This window comes from Pogona vitticeps, chromosome 1 (genome assembly GCF_051106095.1).
Source record: "Pogona vitticeps strain Pit_001003342236 chromosome 1, PviZW2.1, whole genome shotgun sequence".
In the NCBI taxonomy this organism is placed as follows: Eukaryota; Metazoa; Chordata; class Lepidosauria; order Squamata; family Agamidae; genus Pogona; species Pogona vitticeps.
This window is the reverse complement of record NC_135783.1, coordinates 281,781,822-281,805,916: the sequence shown is the minus strand read 5'-3', so window position 1 is coordinate 281,805,916 and position 24,095 is coordinate 281,781,822. Positions and strand designations below refer to the sequence as shown.

The 24,095-nt window shown below is 40.6% G+C and overlaps 1 protein-coding gene across 1 annotated transcript in view; it reads left to right on the top strand.

The window, feature by feature from the left end:
• ABTB2 (ankyrin repeat and BTB domain containing 2) overlaps positions 1-24,095 on the top strand; it is a 179,804-nt gene that overhangs the window by 102,604 nt on the left and 53,105 nt on the right. The window contains exon 2 of the mRNA XM_020782824.3: positions 18,777-18,923. Within this exon, the coding sequence (XP_020638483.3) occupies positions 18,777-18,923 (147 nt within the window). The remainder of the gene's footprint in view (positions 1-18,776; positions 18,924-24,095) is intronic.

Genomic DNA, 24,095 nt, shown 5'->3' with positions numbered 1-24,095 from the left:
TCAGTTTGTCTCTGCCCTTGTAATAGTGATAAAGTTGAATCAGTTGGTCATGTTCTCCTTTTCTGTACTTGCTGTGGGGATCTTCATATGGAGCTTTTATCACCTATTATCTGTAAATCTCCTGGGAGATCAGAGGAGGATTGTGTGCAGTGGCTATTCTCTGACAATACCCCTTATATCACAAGACAAGTGGCCAAATTCTGTGCTGCAACAATGGTTATTCGTAAACAGATGTTTGGGTAGGTGAGTTTAGAAGGATAATATAATGCTTTTAATATAACACTGCCTGTGGTTTTACATATATTAAGGATATATGATGTGATTAATTGGAAAGAAGGGGTTGTTTTGTCATGTTTTAATAGAATTTTATTACCCTCCCCGACTTTACGAAACAATAATTATATATATCTATTTTATATTGATTTGGTTTTACTGGTCTTTGACTGTAATAAAGTATACCCTTTTTTTGCAATCAGAGGTTCTTAACTTGGCTTTGTAAAAAGCCAGGATTTCTACAAACCTGACCAAATCACACCAGTACATAAACAATTAATGTTACATTTATATATATTGTTCACCCTATTGTATGCATTTTACTTTTTTACTTTAGATAACAGTCATTTTGATGAATTCATAAATCAGAAGTGTGCTCGAAAACTTACATCCTGGAAATTAATTATACAGTCTAGTGCTATAAAATGACAAATATGTAACATCATTTGTCAGGAATTTGTGTATAAGAATACTATATTGTGTGTTTTGATTCCATTTTGGTTTTTTGGAGGATCATAAATGGATGACTTTGAACATGTGATTGATTGATTGATTGATTGATTGATTTGAATCTGACTCTTTAATGTCTTTATTTACTTCTGCGTTCCTGACCTATACCGAGAATTCAGTGTGACAGATACTTTGATCTATTTGCATTTTTCGTACATATTTCATAATGCAGCAAACTGAACCCTCCCACTTATAATAATAATAATAATATTTAGCCTTTCAGACATTTCACATACATTCATTCAGTAATCCTTCCAATGTTACTGCTCCATGAAAATCACCCTGTATGATTCCCATATTGCCAGTGACATGTACTTGACGTATACAGGCATGCTGAAGGTCCCATAATGAAATTATGGCTGAAATGAACTTTCAGCCAAGGAGTTTCTGGCTCATAGTTCACACTCTTAGCCACTAAATTATACCAACTCAGTTTTTGGCTGACCCTCTTGTAACCTCTCATTACAGTGGGTTTGGAAGGACTGTGCTAAGAGCTAAGAATTATTCAAGCAACATGAAGAGGATATTTTGCTCTGTTGTGAATAACTTAGCCTGTTGAATAGTTCCAACTGTTTATTTGAGAACTTTTAAATAAAAAGGCAGATGTCTTCTTTTCCAATACACAACTGACACAAAGACACATCACTATCCAAGTGATACTGAACAGTGCAAAGCAGACTGTCAAGAGACACATGAGTTTTATTTCCCAACACAAACATTTCTTTGCAGAATAGTTGTGGTGATGTTTATCTAAAAGGGGCAGGGTCACAAGGGCTGACTGGAGCCCCAGACTACTTCATATAGATATTAGCTTTCTGGCTGTATTAACTATTGCTACTACAAGAGAGATACAAGACAGTTGTCATCCTTGAAGGATGCATAATTAAAAGTATAATTAAAATACATCATTAAAAAGTAAAAAGCATTATAGCTTTAAGCAATATTTGGCCATTTAACATATTACTGGACACACATGAAAAATATTCAAAGTGCTCACTCGCCCAAACCAGCAATGTGTCAGTTTGAATCTATGGAGGAAAATCCATGCTGTCCTCATTTGTTTTGAGGTGTTGTTGTCAGCTGTTGCTGCTACATGCTGCTTTTTGATGTCTGGTGCCCAGTGCCTGTGTTGTTGATATCTGGTGTGTGTTACATGTGGTGTATGTGTCTCTTGCCTCTCTCTCTCCCTATATATATGGCAGATTGTTGTTTAGACTAAATGAGTCACTGCACCTGTGAGAATAACTAACTGGTCCCACAGTAATTTGCTAGGTAGGAAAAATGTCATGAGTGTATAGTGCTGGTGAACAAAGTTGCTCAGATATCAATTTGTTCTATCCACATTTTAGAACTCTTAAGAGTTTTTTTCTCAATTGTTTCATGTTTCCTTATCAACTGTTTACATGTTCAACTGTCAGACAGCCAGGAAAAGGATACCTTTGTGAGGCAGTGTTATTTTACACTGACCTTGCTTTCAGACTTGGCTGAAGAATGGGCTGTTTCACGGGGACTTTTAGTAAACTGCCTTTCAAAATTCATTTTCTTAAGCAGAATATACATTTTGGGGGTAAATTTTCTACAGTCTCCATAATTACTTTAGTACTCTATACATATGAAATCTCAAAACTTGACACAGAGCCATGTATAGTATATTTTAGAAGTGCCAATAGAAGCCTATTTAGTTTGCAATGAGGACTTAAATCCAATTGTTAGCCCCAAGTATGTTAAATTGGCTGGAATCCTCTTTGCATACAGATGAAGCACTATGCTCAGCCCATGTTGTTCCATGTGATCTGTGTTCTGGAAGCTGAAGTTCATTGGTTTACTCCTCCATTTTGTATATTTATGCCCTCCCTCTCTTCCAATAAAAGGATCCATACCAGAATATTTTATCACAGAAAACTGTTAACATGAAAAGTGTTTCCGCTTGTAGAAGGAGGTAGAGGATAGCTCCTTACACAAGTTCCAGGAGCTCGTCCAACAGAACCTTGAGCAAATGGAAGGATACAACAAGATACTAAAGATGGAATCAGTGGAGCTTTCATTATGAGTTGACTTCCCAGGTCCCATTGATTGCTTGAATCTACTCTAATTCAGCCTAGCATAGTGAACTAACATGTACGCAGAAATGATTGAATGTGTTAGTGGGCATGTGTGCAGGCGTACACAGACACATACACACACATTGTAATGTATACTAATGTTTCAGTTACTTGTTTCTCTTTTATAGTTTTTTGGGAAATCATCTCAGTGAGTGTGTCTAAAATAGGCTGCTTTACACAGCTTTTACCTTTCCGAAAGAAAGTTCTTGAGTCTTCCTAAATAATTATCTCTCCTTCCCCACAAATGGTGCTCCAGCTCTGCTCCAAATCAAGGACAAAAGGGCACATTTTATTCCTGTCAATAGAAGCCTTTGTACGAAAGGATAAATTAATATTATTTTACACAGGAATCATTTTGACATGGAGGTCAAAAGTGAGTGATCTAGTCATGACAGCAAGAATTCAGGACAGACTTCAGGCATATCATTCTCAGAACGAAGTCCCATTCCTCAGTCCATATTAATTATAACTAAATATTACATACTAAACATTACTTGGCATGTCCATTTTAATCACAAGGCTGGTGGCATGGCACATTATGCTGTTTCTCATAAAGCTTCTCTTTGTGTGTTCCTTTAATGTTATAGGCCTGTGGTGTAGATTTTGTTTTTGTTTTTGTTTCAAAGGAGCAACTGAGCTCACAAGCAGCAGTTTGTAAAAGCAGGTCAAATTGTGTTTGTTTAGTTGAAAGAAACAACAAAGAAAACAAAACCTGGGATTCACAGGCCAGCAAAATATATTTGCATTTGGTAAGCCTTTCATTTAAGCCTGTAACTGATAGCAGCCCAGAAAGATGTCTGATAACCATCAAATATTGATACCATCCCTAATTAGAATACCATTTATTGTTACAGAGTTTGTATAGCTGAATGGATGATTAATCTTGACTCACAGATGAAATCACGGATAGGTTGCTTAATTCCCAGTGCTGCTCCCTGCCATGTAGAAAAGATTTTGAAACCTTTAGAGGTATTGAAGATGTTGCATAATTTGAGAGAAGCTGGGGATTTTATGCTGAAATGGAAACATACCTAGATTTTGTGTTCAGTGTCCTACATTATCTGATTGGTACATGATGTCATCAGATTGCGTGAAACTGAGGCATGAGATGTCTGTTAGGTAAATAGTCACATCACAGGCCCTCAGGGGTATCCTTAGTTGCCATGCGAAGCAGCAAGTATATTTTTTTGATTCATGAGTTCTAAAGATAGAAACAGACACAACACACACATAGTAAATATCAGAATAGTCAGAGACAGTGATGAATTACACCACTATTTGTGTGTAGTTCGATTAACTTGCCTGAAGGTACTCAAAGAGGAGGACAGAAAGTGAACTAAAGTATTTTTAATGCTGCAGACCTGTGCAGAATTAGTTAGGACTACGTTGGGAAGAAAAGTGCAAGTTGGATCCTATCCACTCGCAAAAGGAAAGCTGTGAAGGGCTCCCCCTCTTTATGGGAACAAAAAGCTCTTTGTAAAGTCTCTTTGTACAAAGCAAAAAGTTAGACTCCAGGCCTAAGACCTGCTCCTGAATTGTCATGTTTAACATTGGGATAAAGGAACACTAAAAACTTTAGTTTGTAAAACAAAGCAGTCATTAAATTCATTGTGGCAAGAATGTAAGTTCAAGACACAGGATTAAATCCAATATTAGTCTCAATTGGAGGCAACAAATTGAAATAAATGGGGCATAAGTAAGTGTTGACTAACAAGCCCCATTCATTTTGATGTATTTTCTCTAAATGAGAAGAATGGTCAGATTTAGCTCTGAACCATAAATTTATATAAGTTATCTGAACTGGCCAGATCTATAATTAGCCAAGGTTTCTCACATTGGTTTATTACCATTTCATCTGTGTTGAAACTTGTAGGAGGAAATCTCTGACTCAGTTTTGAAACATGCTTCTTGCAACTCCTCATTATTTTAATGTCTCTATATTTGATATAGAGAACAAACCTATCTATTTTGAAGGAAATCAGCCCTGAGTGCTTACTGGAAGGACAGATTCTGAAGCTGAGGCTCCAATACTTTGGCCATCTCATGAGAAGAGAAGACTGCCTGGAAAAGACCCCGATGTTAGGAAAGTTTGAAGGCAAGAGGAGAAGGGGACGTCAGAGGAGGAGATGGTTGGACAGTGTCATCAAAGCTACCAACATGAATTTGACTCAACTCCAGGAGGCAGTGGAAGACAGGAGGGCCTGGTCCATGGGGTCAGGAAGAGTCAGACACGACTAAACGACTAAACAACAAAATTTGATATAACTCAGTTACTTAATTTAATTGGAATCGGCTTTGCTGGGAAGATCCACTCAGTATTTGGGCCACTTGATTTTTAATCAGTTTTCTTGAGAAGCATATATAAAGCAAATAAATTCAAACTTTCAGTTATCAGGTACCATTTTAGGTTTTTTATATCCGAGCACTCAGAATGATGTGTATCATGAAACAAAAGCTTTGCATGCAGTATACGTCCGTGTTTAAATTTCAGAATTCTAGTTGTAATCTCTCAGGGACAAGTATGTGTCTTTGGCTTGTGATGTGATGGGAATTATGTTATGTACACATGGATGTTGACAAGAAGAACAGTAAATAACATCATCTTTCAGGAGAAATGTTCTGCACTTCAAATGGCTGATTGTGGATCGTTAGAATGGCTGATCTCTGACTCAGATCTGGTTGGAGTTCATAAATCTAGCAGAGTTTCTTCTTTTAGTTTCTTCTTTTACTTGAGGACTTCCCAGGGTGAAAAAAAAATAGAACTTCAGGAAATGGGTTTGAGTTAGCAGGTGGGGTTTATGCCTTAGGACATAGTACTGAATCAGTGTTTCAGAATATGCCAGTAGGACAATGCGCTCTTTGGTATGATGGGGAAGGCACATGAATGGAAGCCCTGACCATTTGTGGTCTCTTAAAATATTTTGGCTCAGTTTGTATAAGGATTTCATTCTTGGTGGCTTGGCCCGATTCCAGTGCGGAGTTGCCGTTTGAATTGGATTAGAATATTTTATTTGCTACAGAAGTACTCCTGTGCACAGTGCTAAATAGCGCTGGTCAGAATTCAGCTGCAAACATTTACAAGTAGATTGCAAGTGTATTACCACAACTCACTGTCCAATGTATGTTCACCTAGAGTATAAAACGCATACTTTAAAACAGGAAATAATTACTAAGGATAGCATATCTGGCAATGGGGACCTGCAACTAGCATCCCTTTCCTTCCTGCTAATGGGTCTCACGTGTTGCACCAGTTACCACTGGCAGAAATAGTATATTTTAAGAGTGGCATTTTTGTTAAATCGGCTTAGCAAGAGACAGGGAAGGGAAATAGCTATTCTCTGCTTCATTGCAGGATGAACATGTAAAAACTAATAGCTGATTAACAGGATTCTAAGATGTTTCTAGAAGCTGTTTGAGTTAACAATACTCAATAAACAAAGTCCAGTTTGTCCAAACTTCATTAGTTTAACCTTGAATTAAAAGACCCCTGCTTCTTGGGAGAAAAGCGATGACAAACCTAGGCAGCATCTTAAGAAGCAAATGTATTCTCAAAGGCTTTCACAGCCAGGATCCAATGGTTGTTGTAGGCTTTTCAGGCTGTTCCTTTGGAACACTGCCAAACAACCCAAAAAACCTACAACAGCCAGTGGTTCTAGTCTTTCTGGGGACAGATGAAAGGTTTGAGAGAGGGGTCAGAGAAACCATACATGTGCATATAGAAAATCCCTCACTCAATGGGGGTGGAGGCCTTAGATACAATCTGTCTCCTATTTATCATGCTGCCCTGTGTAATACATATCATTGTGACAGACAAACACATACAGGTAGCTGTTACTTCTTAAAATGGACCCAATCGTTGTAGGAGTGAAAGCCATACCAAGGTAGACTTCCAGAATGCTTTCCAGGAGTTTTTTGTTGATATTTTTATGCATTTACTGGCTTCATATGTTTTCCATAAACTGGAATGCAAGGTGATGCAACAATAATATTGAATTAAAAAGTACATTAAAGAGCAGAACAAGATCAAATGTTGAAACAAAATTAAAGGCATAATTGAAACCAATTGAAAATCTGCCACAATTGACTTCTAGAAAATAGAGTTGTCACTGATGTAAAAATATAGGCTACTGCTGTTAAAGAGGATAAACCTCAAAGCATATTGCACTTAGGTTAATTAAATTTAACTGGCTACTATTTCATTTTTTGGCACAATTCAAAGAACCATTTTTGACTTATAAAGCTCTAATCTGTCACCATTCATCGTATCTCAGGAATCAAACTTCCACTGTAAGGTCAACCTGCTCACTTGGGATATCTAGGACTATCCATGTTCAGGAAAAATGCCTTTTTGATCTAATTCTTCCCACTTGCTTCCAATGGGCTGAGCCCATTGCAGTCATTCCTGTTACTGTCTATTTGGGAGGCTGCAGCTGTTGTAAGGGGACTGAGTTCTTCTAATAGGTCCTGCTAAATATCTTGCCTTAAGAAATGATCTCAATTTTAAGATGCAACACCAAAGTCATACCTTTTCAGACTGAAGGTTATGTAAATTGGAAGAGTGATTTATTTGTGATTTTTGGAGCTAGGGCTAACACTATTATAATGCAGTAAAAGCAGGATGCCCCTTCATGGATTGCTGCCTTGTCGTGGTGAAGGGGCTTGAGTAACTCAGAAAAGCTATGGGCTATGCCGTGCAGGGACACCCAAGACGGACAAGATATAGTGGAGAGTTCCGACTAAATGCAATCCACCTGGAGTAGAAAATGGCAATGCCACTCCAGTATCTTTGCCAAGAATGCCCCATGATCAGAAACAAAAGGCTAAAAGATATGACGCTGGAAGATGGGCCCCTCAGGTCGAAAGGCGTCCAACATGCTACTGAGGAAGAGCAGAGGACAAGTACAAGTAGCTCCAGAGCTAATGAAGTGGTTGTGCCAAAGCTGAAAGGATGCTCAGCTGTGGACGTGCTGGAAGTGAAAGGAAAATCCAATGCTGCAAAGAAAGACTGCATAGGAACCTGGATTGTAATATCTATGAACCTTGGGAAGATGGAGGTGGTCAAACAGGAGATGGCAAGAAAAAACATTGACATCCTGGGTGTCAGTGAACTAAAATGGACAGGAATGGGTGAATTCAATTCAGATGATTATCATATCTACTATTGTGGGCAAGAATCCCGTAGAAGTGGAGTAGCCCTCATAGTCAACAAAAGAGTGGGAAAAGCTGTAATAGGATATAATCTAAAAATAATAGAATGATGTCAATACGAATCCAAGACAGACCTTTCAACATCACAGTAATCCAAGTTTATGCTCCAACCACCAATGCTGAGGAGACTGAAATTGACCAGTTTTATTAAGATTTACAACACCTTCTAGAATGACACCAAATAAAGATGTTCTTCTCATTCTAGGGGACTGGAATGCTAAAGCAGGGAGCAAAGAAATAAAAGGAACAACAGGGAAGTTTGGCAAAGGCTAATAGAGTTTTGTCAAGGGAACAAGCTGGTCATCACAAACACTCTTTTCCAACAACACAAGAAGCGACTCTATACATGGAAATCACCAGATGGGCAATATCAAAATCAGATTATATTCTCTGCAGCCAAAGATGGAGAAGCTCTATACAGTCAGCAAAAAGAAGACCTGGAGCTGACTGCGGCTCTCACCATCAGCTTCTCATAGCAAAATTCAAGCTTAAACTGAAGAAAGTAGGAAAAACCACTGAGCTACTCAGGTATAATCTAAACCAAATCCCTTATGAATACATAGTGGAAGTAAAGAATAGATTTAAAGAACTCGATTTGGTGGACAGAGTGCCTGAAGAACTTTGGATAGAGGCTTGTAACATTGTACAGGAGGTAGCAACAAAAACCATCCCAAAGAAAAGGAAATGCAAGAAAGCAAAGTGGCTGTCCAACGAGACCTTACAAATAGCAGAGAGGAGAAGGGAAGCAAAATGCAGGGGAGATAGGGAAAGTTACAGAAAATTGAATGCAGACTTCCAAAGAATAGCAAGGAGAGACAAGAGGGCCTTCTTAAATGAACAATGCAAAGAAATAGAGGAAAATAACAGAAAAGAAAAAACCAGAGATCTGTTCAGGAAAATTGGAGATATTAGAGGAACATTTTGTGCAAAGATGAACATGATAAAGGACAAAAATGGGAGGGACCTCACAGAAGCAAAAGACATCAAGAAGAGGTGGCAAGAATACACAGAGAAATTATACCAGAAAGATTTGGATATCCCAGACAACCCAGACAATCTAGTTGCTGACCTTGAGCCAGACATCCTGGAGAGTGAAGAGTTTAGTTCACTGTGGAGAGTGAAGTCAAGTGGCCCTTAGAAAGCTGGTATAACTACAAAGCCAGTGGAGGTGATGGCATTCCAGTGGAACTATTTAAAATCTTAAAAGATGTTGCTGTTAAGCTGCTACATTCAATATGCCAGCAAGTTTGGAAAACTCAACAGTGGCCAGAGTATTGGAAAAGATCAGTCTACATCCCAATCCCCAAGAAAGGCAGTGCCAAAGAATGCTCCAACTACCATACAATTGCACTCATTTCACACGCTAGCAGGGTTATGCTCAAGGTTGTCCTCCGGCTTATTTAATTTATATGCAGAATACATCATGCGGAAGGCTGGACTGGAGGAATCCCAAACCGGAATTAAGATTGCCAGAAGAAATATCAACAACCTCCGATATGCAGATGATACCACTCTGATGGCAGAAAGTGAGGAGGAATTAAAGAACCTTGTAATGAGAGTGAAAGAGGAGAGTGCAAAAAACGGCATGAAACTCAACATCAAAAAAATTAAGATCATGGCCACTGGTCCCATCACCTCCTGGGAAATTGAAGGGGAAGATATGGAGGCAGTGACAGATTTTATTTTCCTGGGCTCCATGTTCACTGCAGATGGAGACAGTAGCCACGAAATTAAAAGACGCCTGCTTCTTGGGAGGAAAGCGATGACAAATCTTGACAGCATCTTAAAAAGCAGAGACATCACCTTGCCAACAAAAGTCCGCATAGTCAAAGCTATGGTTTTTCCTGTCATGATGTATGGAAGTGAGAGCTGGACCATAAAGAAAGCAGACCGCCGAAGAATTGATGTCTTTGAATTGTGGTGTTGGAGGAGGCTCTTGAGAGTCCCCTGGACTGCAAGGAGAACAAACCTATCAATTCTAAAGGAAATCAACCCTGAGTGCTCACTGGAAGGACAGATGCTGAAGCTGAGGCTCCAGTACTTTGGCCATCTCATGAGAAGAGAAGACTCCTTGGAAAAGACCTTGATGTTAAGAAAGTGTGACGGCAAGAGAAGGGGATGACAGAGGATGAGATGGATGGACAGTGTCTGTGAAGCAACCAACATGAAATTGACCGAACTCCGGGAGGCAGTGGAAGATAGGAGGGCCTGGCGTGCTCTGGTCCATGGGGTCACGAAGAATCGGACACAACTAAACGACTAAGCAACAATGACGAAAAGTAGGATGAAGAAGCTGCTGAAAAGATTCATATACTGTAGAAATTATGTATATGGTCTGTCTAATCTGTGTAAGTCTCATACAAATATAAATTAATAACTAGATAAATAGATGTAAACAGATTGTGTTTAAAACAGTTTTACTATTACTGTGTGGCTGTGTGGCAATTAGATCACCGTTTGGAAATCAATTTACCGCATTTAGATTTTTCTAATTTCTGCATATAGTAATCTGCATTTCTTATTCTTTATCATCATCACCATCATCTGGATTGCCCTATGATTTGGGCAATCTGCCTTTTAACAGCAGATGTACAAAGGATACAGACAGAAATGATAATATGTTATGGTGCAATGTTTGATATCTTTTCTAATTTTTAAGGTGCAGTCTGATATTTTAGGCTACATAGAAACATTGTTCATATATAGTGTGTTCATGAGCAAATAAAGAAATGAAAATGAGTAGATATTGCAGGCATTCTGGGCCTTATGAAATTCACCATTTTCTTAGATGTTTTTCTTTCAGTTTTAATTTCCTGAAACTCACTGTACAGTAGTTTCTCTTTACATGGTAGGGCTTTTTTTTTTCCTTGCCAAGAGGGAAAATGTGTGAGAACAATAATTTTATTGGGTTTTAAAACCCATTTAATAAGCAGCACAGAACACCCTGACTTCTTTCCATTCTTCCTAACCTATACCCTTTGGAGAGCAGAGTTCACTAGCCCATAGGGCATCCCCTTTGTGTGTTCCTAACACAGCCAGATTTTTGCACCTACTGTACTCATACTCATGTAAGAATCTTTTAAAACAGGGAAGAAAAAAACATCTAAGCTTTTTAGCCTTTTCTTAGTAGCCCTTTGGTGCTCTTGCATGATTCTGTCTAAATAAATATAATACAGTTGTTTAGAAAGCAACTAAATGCTGATGAGCAAAGATGGACACGAAATGGGAAAAATGACAAATTGGGCTGATTCATGGCTATCCACAAACCATCCACAAATCCCAGAAAAATGAACCAGTTTGCGGTACATTTTTCTGGTTTGTGCCAGAGGGGGGAGAGGAACCTATCACCTCCACCCTCTCTGCTCCCACCTTCCCACTGCCCCCATCACCCACCTACCTAGTCTTGCCATCTCCTCCACCACCACCACCACCATCTTCAGCTGATAGGTATGCTCATGTGCATAGATAGCAGGCCCATATCTTGGAAGAGAATCCAGGCTACTGTCACTGAAGATGACGGTGGCAGAGGAAGAAGAGGAAGAGGTGGCAGGATCAGGTAGGGAAGCAAACATGGGCAGTGGAAAGGAAGCAAGCAGGCACTCATTTTTTTTTCCAAAGCAAAACAAAGCACCAATCTCTCAATTTCATTTTGGGAAAGCAGCTTGCACGAACCGAGCCATGAACCAGTCTGTTTTGCGGTTTTTTAGGTTCGTCGTTCGGTTCATGCCCATCTCTGTTGATGAGGTAAGTATTATTGAGGTACTGACTTCAAATATTAAAGATAACATTATGCAACACTTCAGACAGCTTCAGTGGCTTTTCTTTCTCTATGAAATCCCTCCCTGAGGAATCTGTGGAAACTATAAAAGGACAGTCTGCTTTTTTTTTTATTGGAGCAACCTGTTCGTGAGCAAAGATGAACTGGTAATTTTGACTCAAAGATGGGGAATCTGTTGCCCAGGACCTCTGGGCAGAAGACTACAAGTCAAATAATTCCTGACCATGCTTGCTGGGGGTGGGGGAAGCTGGGCTAATTCTACCTTTGAAGGGCCCCAGTAGTCTTCACGGGTAGGATTGCCCGGTCTCAGAGCTCCAACTGGAGTCTTCAGGATTTACCATGCTCTTCCAAGTCCCCAGACGGGGAGACAAACTTGCTGGTGAATGGCACTGGAGAAGGAGAGAATCAGATTTTTTTTTAATGCGAGGGGGCTTTGAAGCCTGATTACCCATTTCCATCCGTTCCTAGTTGGCACTTTGGCTCAGTGCAAAGGTGGTTTTATGGCTGTGTCAACACACTTTTTAAAAAAAGGAGTGAGGGAAGAAGGCTGGGGAGAGAGCCAGTGAGACATGCTCTTGGACCTGTTAAATGTACCATTGGAAGCAAAGCGGGGAGCAGAGTGCCAGCACTGCAGTTTCTAAGTCTTCTTGTTACACAACCCCTGATAGCTGCAGTGCAGGAATTAAAGGAACAACATTCCCTGTTGGCTGGTGTGCCGTGGATAAAGTCATGTGGAAAAGAGTGCAAACACAGCAGCATCTGGACCTATTTTGTCATTTAGATGTGCACTCAAAAATATTGTTTCCTTTCTCTGGCCTGCCATATTACCTCATAAGCTGTCTTTTACTTGAAATTTGTTGTCATTTCCTTGGACTCCTATCACACCTGTTTCCACCAGCCACTAGCCCAGAAGCAGCTTCAGCTTCCCTCCTGTTTCCTGCCTTGCCTCTGTGACATCACAAGGCTTTCTCCTGTGGCATCACAAAAAATGGTCTCAGGTTTTGGCCCTGAGATCTCAGGTACGAGACGCTGCTGGCCTGGCAACCCTGCAATCCCAGGAGAAGTTTTTTCTCATGATCTGGCAAAGGAGGAAGGGATAAATTTGCTGTTTCTACTTGCTGTGTTTAAAATTCTCTCTTAATATTATTTGAAAATTTTACATCTTCACTTCACAGATTTGTCCCTTATCAGGAATAAAGTGGGGATTGCACAAGCTCTCCTTATCTCTGTTCGCTTGCAAAGGTGGTTGCCTGAAACAGCTGGGTGCATCATTAGAAGCCATAAAAAAAGGAGGTCTCCCTCCACTTCTGTTCAACTGGGTTTGGCTAGGAAATTGGAAACATTTCAGTTACTTTACAAAGTATCATGTTCTAGACAAGAATGTTTAAAAAATAGCTTTTAAACTGGCTAAATAATTTTATTTTTTAAGGAATAGCTTACTGGAACTCCACCCTGTCGCGCCAATCTTTTAACAGCACTGGCAGAAAGATCCCATAAGCAGGTTTCCTGTATTAAGGGAGGTAGAACAAACATTACCTTATTCCCAACTGCTTTTTCAAAGGGTTTGAGAGATGCCAGAAACTAATTATTTTTTGCTTAGTTCAGTCTTGATCACTGTATTACTGAGATGTACAAACTCCTGTACAATACAGATATAGTTCAGTTAATTGGTGTGGTTTTTTTTTTTAACTTTTCTGGTCAGAATTTCTGATGGATCTCCTTAGGGAGATGTGAGAGTTAATGTAGCATCACTGGCATACATCTGTTTGCAAGAGTCATTGTAAACAGCCATAACCAATTTATGTCCTCAAGTGCATTTAATTCCATTCTGGATAGGAGCTGACAAAATCTGCTGTGGTGTGGATCTGATATGGCTTATGAATATATTTGGCACTGAAATTCTTTCAAGGCTAGAATTTCTGGTTGGTTTCTGTTCAAAAAGAGAGAAAAAATCAAGTGGTGCAGTTGAAACACTGGTATAACAGAGGATCATGTAAATGCATTCGTTGGCATTAACATTTTGCTACTCAAACCCCATCTCTACAGTAGCAGAATGGTTCTGTGCACACCATCCAAAAGGTGAAGGTTTTCAGGAAAGTGCTGCCATTTTGTTTTCTTCTTCTAGCCTCATGATATCTATGATATGTCTAAACGTTCTAGCCTTTTCTCTATTAAAACAACCCTACCTAAAGTCTCTTTTGTAGTCTAGTATCTTCATTAGTTCTATTACTGTATTATATCTTTGTATTTCTAGTTCTGTTTGTGAACATATTACTGTAATACTAAACCACTCATCACCATTTAAATAATTCTACAAAGGCCTGTCTTTCCCCTGATCATTACAAAAAACATCAATGTTACTTGGGAGAAGAAAAGAGTACAACAATATTTTCTAGTCATACTGTTGAATGATTACCGTATTTTTTGCTCCATAAGACGCACCTGACCATAAGACACACCATAAGACTCCCCTTCCGGTCCGTTAATGTTTTAAATATCTGCAAAATTACTTCTATTTAGGCTTAATTTATGGGGAAGTGATGCAGCTTCCTGCCAAGCTCTGAACTACAGACAGCTATTCTAGCCGCCTTACCCCCATCCAGCAGGCTCTCAGTCGTAACTTTATCTTCCCCTCGCCAGTCTCAGGCCCATTAAACTTACCAGTAATTGGTTTCAGAAGCTTTTATTCTTCCTTCGCAGCGCTCTCCTCTCCTCTCTCTCTCTCTGCTTCACCCGGCATCTGGCTGGTCACGTGATCCGGCTGTCCAGTGAGCGCCGCTGGTCCTACAGGGCTGCTACAGATGCCCTGTAGTACCAGCGCTACTAATGAGTACAGATCCCAGCCGTGTATGACAGAGGCATGGGCTCTGGAGAATTGCACCATTTTTACAGTATTCGCTCCATAAGATGGACATACTTCCCCCCCCACACTTTTTTGGGGGGGAGTGTGTCTTACAGAGCAAAAAATATGGTATATTCCTTGTTTTCTACATTCACCTTCCCTGGTATTATGTGCTTCTGTGTTAATCATCTGACCAGTTTAGCCCATTTTCACTTCAGCACCACTATAAATTCAATGAATGTGTCTGAAAAGGTTTGGGAATGGATGAGGAAAGAGAAGGAACAGCATTGGGAGGGAGATAGGACTCATTTTGCATCTTTCAGGGAACTTCTAGTTTGCATCTTCTGTTCCTCTTTATTACTAGCTTTCTGAATATGTAAATGACTGAATCCATTGACTGGGATTTTCATTAGCTCACAATGATATATAGTACTGAGATACAGCTGATCTCTTTATTTCTTTCTCAGAATACCCAAGAAGTCTTGATGATGTCATTCTTGGCTTTGCCTCCTACCAGCCTGTGAAAAGGAGGCCAATGGGAGGAGGGGAAACTATGGTCCAAATATGAGAAGGAAATGAGTTAATTAATATATTTTGCTTTTGCTGATTCCTTCCTTGACGAACACCAGCTGCCAGTTTTAAACTGTCAGATTTAGGGTAGGGAGTAGTGATTGTGGGATTTACAATCACCTGTTACTGACAAGAGGCCTCCATGGCTACTGAGAGTTAGATGTTTCATAGTAGTTGTATATGTCTCCGAAAAGAGAAGCTTAAGCAATCCAAGCTAAATCCCATTTGGGGTGTTACCTTCACAAATAGACTCACCAAGCTTCAAGGGGAGCACCCTTGCTACAAAAGGAAAGCAAAGTTTCTATAAAGAAGAGGTTCCTGCTTATGAGTACTCTCTCCATGCAAAGAAGAACCTATATTTTCCAGACTCCCATTTAAGAACCTAGGGAAGTGTGGGTACAGTCTACATCCAAGTAGCACCCTTCTCCTCTTCATACATGTCTCTGCTCACATGAGCATAGTGACAAGGAAGGGTTGGGGCTCGCCTTTCTCCTGTACCCGTGTTGAGGATTCCAGGTATCAGAATGACTGAATAGGACTAATGTCTCAAGAAATTTTAGAGAGGGACTCTGGCCTTTGTTGATTCACACACACCAGGTTCATGGTTACCCCGAGGCATTAGCCAGTCACTTATCCTGAGTCCAAGATGGTGGGCTTTTTTTAAGTATCTTCCAGAATGGGCATGTTCTTACTTTCCCTTGGTAAATAAATGTGTTCTAGTGCATAGCTTTTTCATCGGGTAGAAGATGAGAAGGAAGAAGGTTAAGGCTCATATATGCTGGAGATAGAGGTGGCTTTCATTGGAAACATAGGTTGCAGACGTAACTACCCAGCAGGCTGGGGAGCAACTGTTGGAACTAGGAACCACCACACATAATCTACCTGTAATAGCTGCCAATAAAGTCCAGGCCAACTTTTTGGGTGAACAAGAGAAATGATGGTCTCCTGTCCCTGCCTCTCTCCATTAAGCGATTTAATGATACTATAAATTAAAGTTGTGGCTTGGTTTCTGCTGAAGAACAAGTGGACACAGCACTAATTCAACCGGAGGTCACTGCATGGTGTCATCCATGCACCCAACGCCAGTGTTACTGTTATCTCTCTGCTTACCAGATAACAAAAATGGGAGAAGGATGCTTGAACTATTAGCTGTATAAAGATGGCACATATTTACACCTGTGACTAAATAAAAGCCATGAATGGAATATGTTGCCACAGCCTGTTTAATGACTCAAATATGTGATAAGAGCGCTATCGCTGTGGGCCTGGTGAATTTTCCATATAACCATCCATCAAAACAGGGACAAGCTATTCCAATAGGGCGTATGTGGATTAAACCTAAGACTTGTCATTACCTGGCTGCTTTAAGACATTTCGCACCATCTAGTCCAGCATTTTTTCCCAATACAGTATCTGCTGAGGATTGGTTCCAAGCCCCCCCCCCCAAACAGCAGATAATAGGAAATTAGATAAATAGATAGACAGATAGACAGACAGACAGACAGACAGAAAGAAAGAAAGAAAGAAAGAAAGAAAGAAAGAAAGAAAGAAAGAAAGAAAGAAAGAAAGAAAGAAAGAAAGAAAGAAAGAAAGAAAGAAAGAAAGAAAGAAAGAAAGAAAGAAGGGGAAAATAGAAAAATTATCACATTCATTACCAGATCTGGCCACCAGAGGGTGGTGGAGATAATGCTATATAATAGTCACTAAAAAGTATTCATAGCACAGTCTCTGGCTCCATCTAGTGGCCAGTTCTAGTAATACATGTGAAAATAGTTTATCTAGAGTTTTTTGTTTTAATATTTTCAGATTGTGGATAAGTGGAACCATAGATACTGATCTACTAACAGGTCAAAGTTCTTTGAAAAACTTATAATTCAGCCATAATGGCAACAGGTTTTTCCTGACTAGTGTTGAAAAGTCTACTGCCACTGAATAAAGAGGTTTATTCTCTAAAGATTGTAAGCAGACCCTGAGGAAGAAATGGGCAAAGCCAGAATGTTTGGTGGGAGTAATTTGGCAAAGTTGGTAGGAAAAGTACTATCCACCATTCTTAGAGGTATGAAGCCTGGGAGGGGGTCCCCTAACCTGGGGATTTATCCTCCTTCTTAAGGATCAAGTGTGCAGTCTTGTTGTGATACTAGACCCAACACTGACCAGGGAAAAACAGGTTTTTGTTGTGGTCCACTTTGCCTTTTACCAACTTCAGCTAATTGCACAGCTGCATTGCTACCTAGATGACAATACCCTAGCAACATTGGTCTACACACTGGTAGTCTCAGAAAACTGACTACTGCAGTGCACTCTATATGGAGCTTCCCTTGAAGCTGATATGGAAACTTCAGGGGTCAAGAATGCAGCATCTAGATTGATGGCTGGTGTGAGGAAATGTGACTGTGTCACCCCAATTATGATCTGCCTGCACTGGTTATCAAACTGCTTCCATGCCAGGTTCAGCATAAAGCCCTAAACAGTTTAAGATTTCACTATTTGTCTGATGTCTTCTGCCAAGTTCAATTGCCCATCTGACTTTAAGACCTTTCATCTGCAGTTATTAACTCCTGGAGAAGCCCAGAAAATAGTAACAAGGAAGGAAGGAAGCACCGATTGATTCAAATCTGTTATTAAGAGTACATAACCAGGGTATGTGACAGGTTGTGCCATATTATTTCAGAGATATTCATAGCGGATATTCACTACCCATTAACTTCCTAGAACAGGAGGTCCTGCGATCCAGTGGATCAGTCCAAAGGTTTATGTAATCTGGCTGCTGGCCTACTCCAGAGTTTGGAAACTTTTATTTTAAAGCAATTAGGTAGAATTATATTTCCAAGTGAGCCACGTGGAGTACTTAGTTACCTTTGTTATTTAACTAAAACTTTGATTTAACTAAAACTTTTTATTTGCCTGCATCTTGAGAATCTGAAATGAACACACTAATTTGTCTTGTGGTGTCTGTTGAAATCAAAGCGAGTTTCTAGGCCGAGGCAAAGAGGCAGCCCCGAAAGCAGCAAAATCAGGGAGCTGGACAGGGGACAGACTGTATTTCTCTTCAGTGTGGAAGGGATTGTCACTCTCAAATTGGCCTTCTCAGCCACACTAGATGCTGTTCAAAGGCCTCCATACAGAGCACGTTACCATAGTCTCTCGAGACTGAAGGATGCCTAATCTAGTCCCAAGCAGGTAAATCTCTGGACAAACAGTCCTAGATGAAGGAAAGATTTATTTTTGTTCAGTCAGATTTATTTCGTATACTGTAAGTCACCACTATGGCTGGTCATAGAGTAACAAGCCTGAGTACTACCCAAGTTAACAAATCTTCAGAGATAAAACAGCTGGCTGTATAGCTTAGAAAATTACCTTAGAAAATGGCCTTTGGGGCCATTGTCTAAACAGGTCTGATACGACTGTGTTGCATTTTTACAGAGAGTCTTTCTATGCTACTTTATTCGTTCTGGTACTAACAGTTTTGTTCTCTGCTCCCATTTTCATTTAGGTGTGCTTTCACTACCTGCATATTTCAGTCCTTATAACGATGGATCCATGTGCAACAATGGAAGAGCTGATGCTTACGCCCAGCTAGAATTAAGAACTTTAGAACAGTCTCTCCTGGCAACTTGTGTTGGAAGCATTTCTGAGCTGAGTGAGTTTCTTATGTGACAGATAATTTGCTTGTTTATGTGAAGCAAGGGGCCTTTCCCTGTTGATGTCAAGAAATCTTGCCTTTGGCTTTACCGTTGTTTTGCTTGGGCTTAAATTGTACAAGATGTAAATGTTTCAGGATGTCTTTTAGAGAAATCTAGAATCTATCAAAAAATATTCTTAAGTGTAATTTACAACGATACACAGAAATAAACTTTCATCTTTCTCCTTGCCCTTCTCACATTGCTGTTGCTGTTTCATTGTCTTCATGACAAAGAACAGGTTTGATTGGCCCCTATCCCAAGGGATTTACAATCTTAAATCCCAAGGGATTTACAAGGGAAAGAGCAGAACAGGAGAGGGGAAATGGAGGTAAGGATAGAAAAGCAATAGGCAGAGATAAGGATGGTTTCTTTCTAGACCACAACTCTCAGAATACTCCAGCTGGTCATGGTCAACATTATTTGGCTTTCAGTTTAGAATAACTGTGTGCCAGGCAAGTCAGTTCTGACATGAAAACCCTTTTCAGGGTTATTCAGTTGGTGAATACTCAGAAGTAGTTTACCAGTGCTGCCTTCTGGGGGTACCCTGGGGCTGTGCAGATTGCCCAAGGCCACACAGGCTGACTCTCCTCCCTGGTGGGGAATCAAACACCCAACCTCTGGCTCTGCCATCAGACCCATAATTTTCTAAGCTATACAGCCAGCTGGCTTTCAGTTTGACAATGTCCTAATGTAGCTTTCATTTTTTTAATTTAAATAAAATTGGAACACTTCTGCAAACACCAGTGCTTTCTATTCTTTTTCTTTTTAAAAAGGCAAAGTAGAGTCATAAATAAAATGGCTTCATATAACATTTGTAATGCGTATTTTATTATATTTGATCCACATAAGATATATTTAAAGCCCGACAATGTCCCTTTAAGTTGTACTTTGCCAGCCTGTATTTCCCTGGAAAAACATTCTCCTACTATTTCTCCCCAAGTGTACTACCATCTGAATGCTGCTGTCAGAAGCCAACACATATCTTACAGGTCTTACCATTTATTTTGTGAGCTGCCTTAATTTGAGGTTTCTCGTATATTCTGCAACACAAAGAGAGTGCTTGTAGCACACATCCATGATTGAATATCGCTTCCTTTCCCCACCTTTTGATTTGGCTGGCTCATTGATTGCATTTCATGAATGGCTCTCCTTATATAGCCTTTTTCTAGCTTCCCCGCCCCACCTCCTTTTAAAAAATGTTGCCATACATTGCCAGCATAGTAAGGAAGGGATACAAGGCAAGGGATGTGTATATTATTCTGCCTTGCAAATTTGAATTCCAGATGCCCTTCATGTATAGTACTGTGGATCAGCACTTATGGAAGAGGAATAGATGTTAGTGCACAAGTAGAATGGAATATTTGGTAGCCATACAGTATTTGGCTTTTAACCTACCACCAACCACCTGAATAAAAATTGTGCAGCTCAATCCTATGCCTCTTTGTGTTTAGTCGTTTAGTCGTGTCCGACTCTTCGTGACCCCATGGACCAGAGCACGCCAGGCCCTCCTGTCTTCTACTGCCTCCCGGAGTTGTGTCAGGTTCATGTTGGTTGCTTCGCAGACACTGTCCAGCCATCTCATCCTCGGTCGTCCCCTTCTCCTCTTGCCATCACACTTTCCCAACATCAGGGTCTTTTCCAGGGAGTCTTTTCTTCTCATTAGATGGCCAAAGTACTGGAGCCTCAGCTTCAGGATCTGTCCTTCCAGTGAGCACTCAGGGTTGATTTCCTTTAGAACTGATAGGTTTGTTCTCCTTGCAGTCCAGGGGATTCTCAAGAGCCTCCTCCAGCACCACAATTCAAAGGCATCAATTCTTCGGCGGTCTGCTTTCTTTATGGTCCAGCTCTCACTTCCATACATCACGACAGGAAAAACCATAGCTTTGACTATTCGGACTTTTGTTGGCAAGGTGATGTCTCTGCTTTTCAAGATGCTGTCCAGATTTGTCATCGCTTTCCTCCCAAGAAGAAGGCGCCTTTTAATTTCAGGGCTGCTGTCTCCATCTGCAGTGATCATGGAGCCCAGGAAGATAAAATTTGACACTGCCTCCATATCTTCCCCTTCTATTTCCCAGGAGGTGATGGGACCAGTGGCCATGATCTTAGTTTTTTTGATGTTGAGTTTCAGACCTTTTTTTGCACTCTCCTCTTTCACTCTCATTACAAGGTTCTTTAATTCCTCCTCACTTTCTGCCATCAGAGTGGTATCATCTGCATATCGGAGGTTGTTGATATTTCTTCCGGCAATCTTAATTCCGGCTTGGGTTTCTTCCAGTCCAGCCTTCCGCATGATGTATTCTGCATATAAGTTAAATAAGCTGGGGGACAATATACAGCCTTGCCGTACTCCTTTCCCAATTTTGAACCACTCAGTTGTTCCATGACCAGTTCTAACTGTTGCTTCCTGTCCCACATATAGGTTTCTCAGGAGACAAATAAAGTGGTCAGGCACTCCCATTTCTTTAAGAACTTGCCATAGTTTGCTGTGGTCCACACAGTCAAAGGCTTTCGCATAGTCAATGAAGCAGAAGTAGATATTTTTCTGGAACTCTCTGGCTTTCTCCATAATCCAGCGCAAGTTAGCAATTTGGTCTCGAGTTCCTCTGCCTCTTCGGAATTCAGCTTGTACTTCTGGGAGTTCTCGGTCCACATACTGCTGAAGCCTACCTTGTAGGATTTTGAGCATAACCTTGCTAGCGTGCGAAATGAGTGCAATTGTACGGTAGTTGGAGCATTCTTTGGCACTGCCTTTCTTTGGGATTGGGATGTAGACTGATCTTTTCCAATCCTCTGGCCACTGTTGAGTTTTCCAAACTTGCTGGCATATTGAATGTAGCACCTGAACAGCATCATCTTTCAAGATTTTAAATAGTTCAACTGGAATGCCATCACCTCCACTGGCCTTGTTGTTAGCCAGGCTTTCTAAGGCCCACTTGACTTCGCTCTCCAGGATGTCTGGCTCAAGGTCAGCAACTACATTGTCTGGGTTGTCCGGGATATCCACATCTTTCTGATATAATTCCTCTGTGTATTCTTGCCACCTCTTCTTGACGTCTTCTGCTTCTGTTAGGTCCCTCCCATTTTTGTCTTTTATCATGTTCATCTTTGCGCAAAATGTTCCTCTAATATGTCCAGTTTTCCTGAACAGATCTCTGGTCTTTCCTTTTCTGTTATCTTCCTCTATTTCTTTGCATTGTTCATTTAAGAAGGCCCTCTTGTCTCTCCTTGCTATTCTTTGGAAGTCTGAATTCAAGTTTCTGTAACTTTCCCTATCTCCCTTGCATTTTGCTTCCCTTCTCCTCTCTGCTATTTCTAAGGCCTCGTTGGACAGCCACTTTGCTTTCTTGCATTTCCTTTTCTTTGGGATGGTTTTCGTTGCTGCCTCCTGGACAATGTTACGAGCCTCTATCCAAAGTTCTTCAGGCACTCTGTCCACCAGATCTAGTTCCTTAAATCTGTTCTTTACTTCCACTGTGTATTCATAAGGGATTTGGTTTAGATTATACCTGAGTGGCCCAGTGGTTTTTCCTAATCTCTTCAGTCTAAGCTTGAATTTTGCTATGAGAAGCTGATGATCAGAACCGCAGTCAGCTCCAGGTCTTGTTTTTGCTGACTGTATAGAGCTTCTCCATCTTTGGCTGCAGAGAATATAATCAATCTGATTTCGATATTGCCCATCTGGTGATTTCCATGTATAGAGTCGCCTCTTGTGTTGTTGGAAAAGAGTGTTTGTGATGACCAGCTTATTCTCTTGACAAAACTCTATTAGCCTTTGTCCTGCTTCGTTCTGAACTCCAAGGCCAAACTTCCCTGTTGTTCCTTTTATCTCTTGGCTCCCTACTTTAGCATTCCAGTCCCCTAGAATGAGAAGAACATCTTTCTTTGGTGTCAGTTCTAGAAGGTGTTGTAAATCTTCATAGAATTGTTCAATTTCAGTCTCCTCAGCAATGCTGGTTGGTGCATAAACTTGGATTATTGTGATGTTGAATGGTCTGCCTTGGATTCGTATTGACATCATTCTATCATTTTTGAGATTGTATCCCATTACAGCTTTTCCCACTCTTTTGTTGACTATGAGGGCTACTCCATTCCTTCTACGGGATTCTTGTCCACAATAGTAGATATGATAATCATCTGAGCTGAATTCGCCCATTCCTGTCCATTTTAGTTCACTGATGCCCAGGATGTCGATGTTTATTCTTGCCATCTCCTGTTTGACCACCTCCAGCTTCCCAATGTTCATAGATCTTACATTCCAGGTTCCTATGCAGTATTTTTCTTTGCAGCATTGGATTTTCCTTTCACTTCCAGGCACGTCTACAGCTGAGCGTCCTTTCGGCTTTGGCCCAACCACTTCATTAGCTCTGGAGCTACTTGTACTTGTCCTCCGCTCTTCCTCAGTAGCATGTTGGACGCCTTCCGACCTGAGGGGCCCATCTTCCAGCGTCATATCTTTTAGCCTTTTGTTTCTGATCATGGGGCGTTCTTGGCAAAGATACTGGAGTGGCTTGCCATTTCCTACTCCAGGTGGATTGCGTTTAGTCGGAACTCTCCACTATGTCCTGTCCGTCTTGGGTGTCCCTGCACGGCATAGCCCATAGTTTCTCTGAGTTACTCAAGCCCCTTCGCCACGACAAGGCAGCAATCCATGAAGAAGCTGCCTCTTTACTTCAATGTAAGTTCTACTGTCTTCAGCCAAACACACTTGCAGGTGAATATGTAGGAGCTTGTGCCTCTGCACGGATGCTCAGGAACACCACTAAATTAAATGGAAAGTGCTTCCTAGTAAGGAGGCTTGAATACCTTAGTGCTGTTCTAGGGAAAATGTTAGTCCCAATCAGAATGGATTTGCCCTTAGAATGGGATGTATTAACTCAACAATTATGTCAGTCTCACTGATTCAGCTGCTGTACTGTAGTTGGGACTAACAATCAGATTTAGCCTCCGATTTCCTTGCTTCAGTAGTATGGTCTGTATGACCTGTTAAGAAAGCAACTTTGAAGTACTCATTGCTGTTTTCACTCGACCCTTTCCCAGCATTGTAATCCTGTACGAACAATGGAAGACGCTTTCCTGTGAGTCCTAGAGTCTAAAGAAATAGGATTCCCAGAGAAAAATAGGAGCCTTTA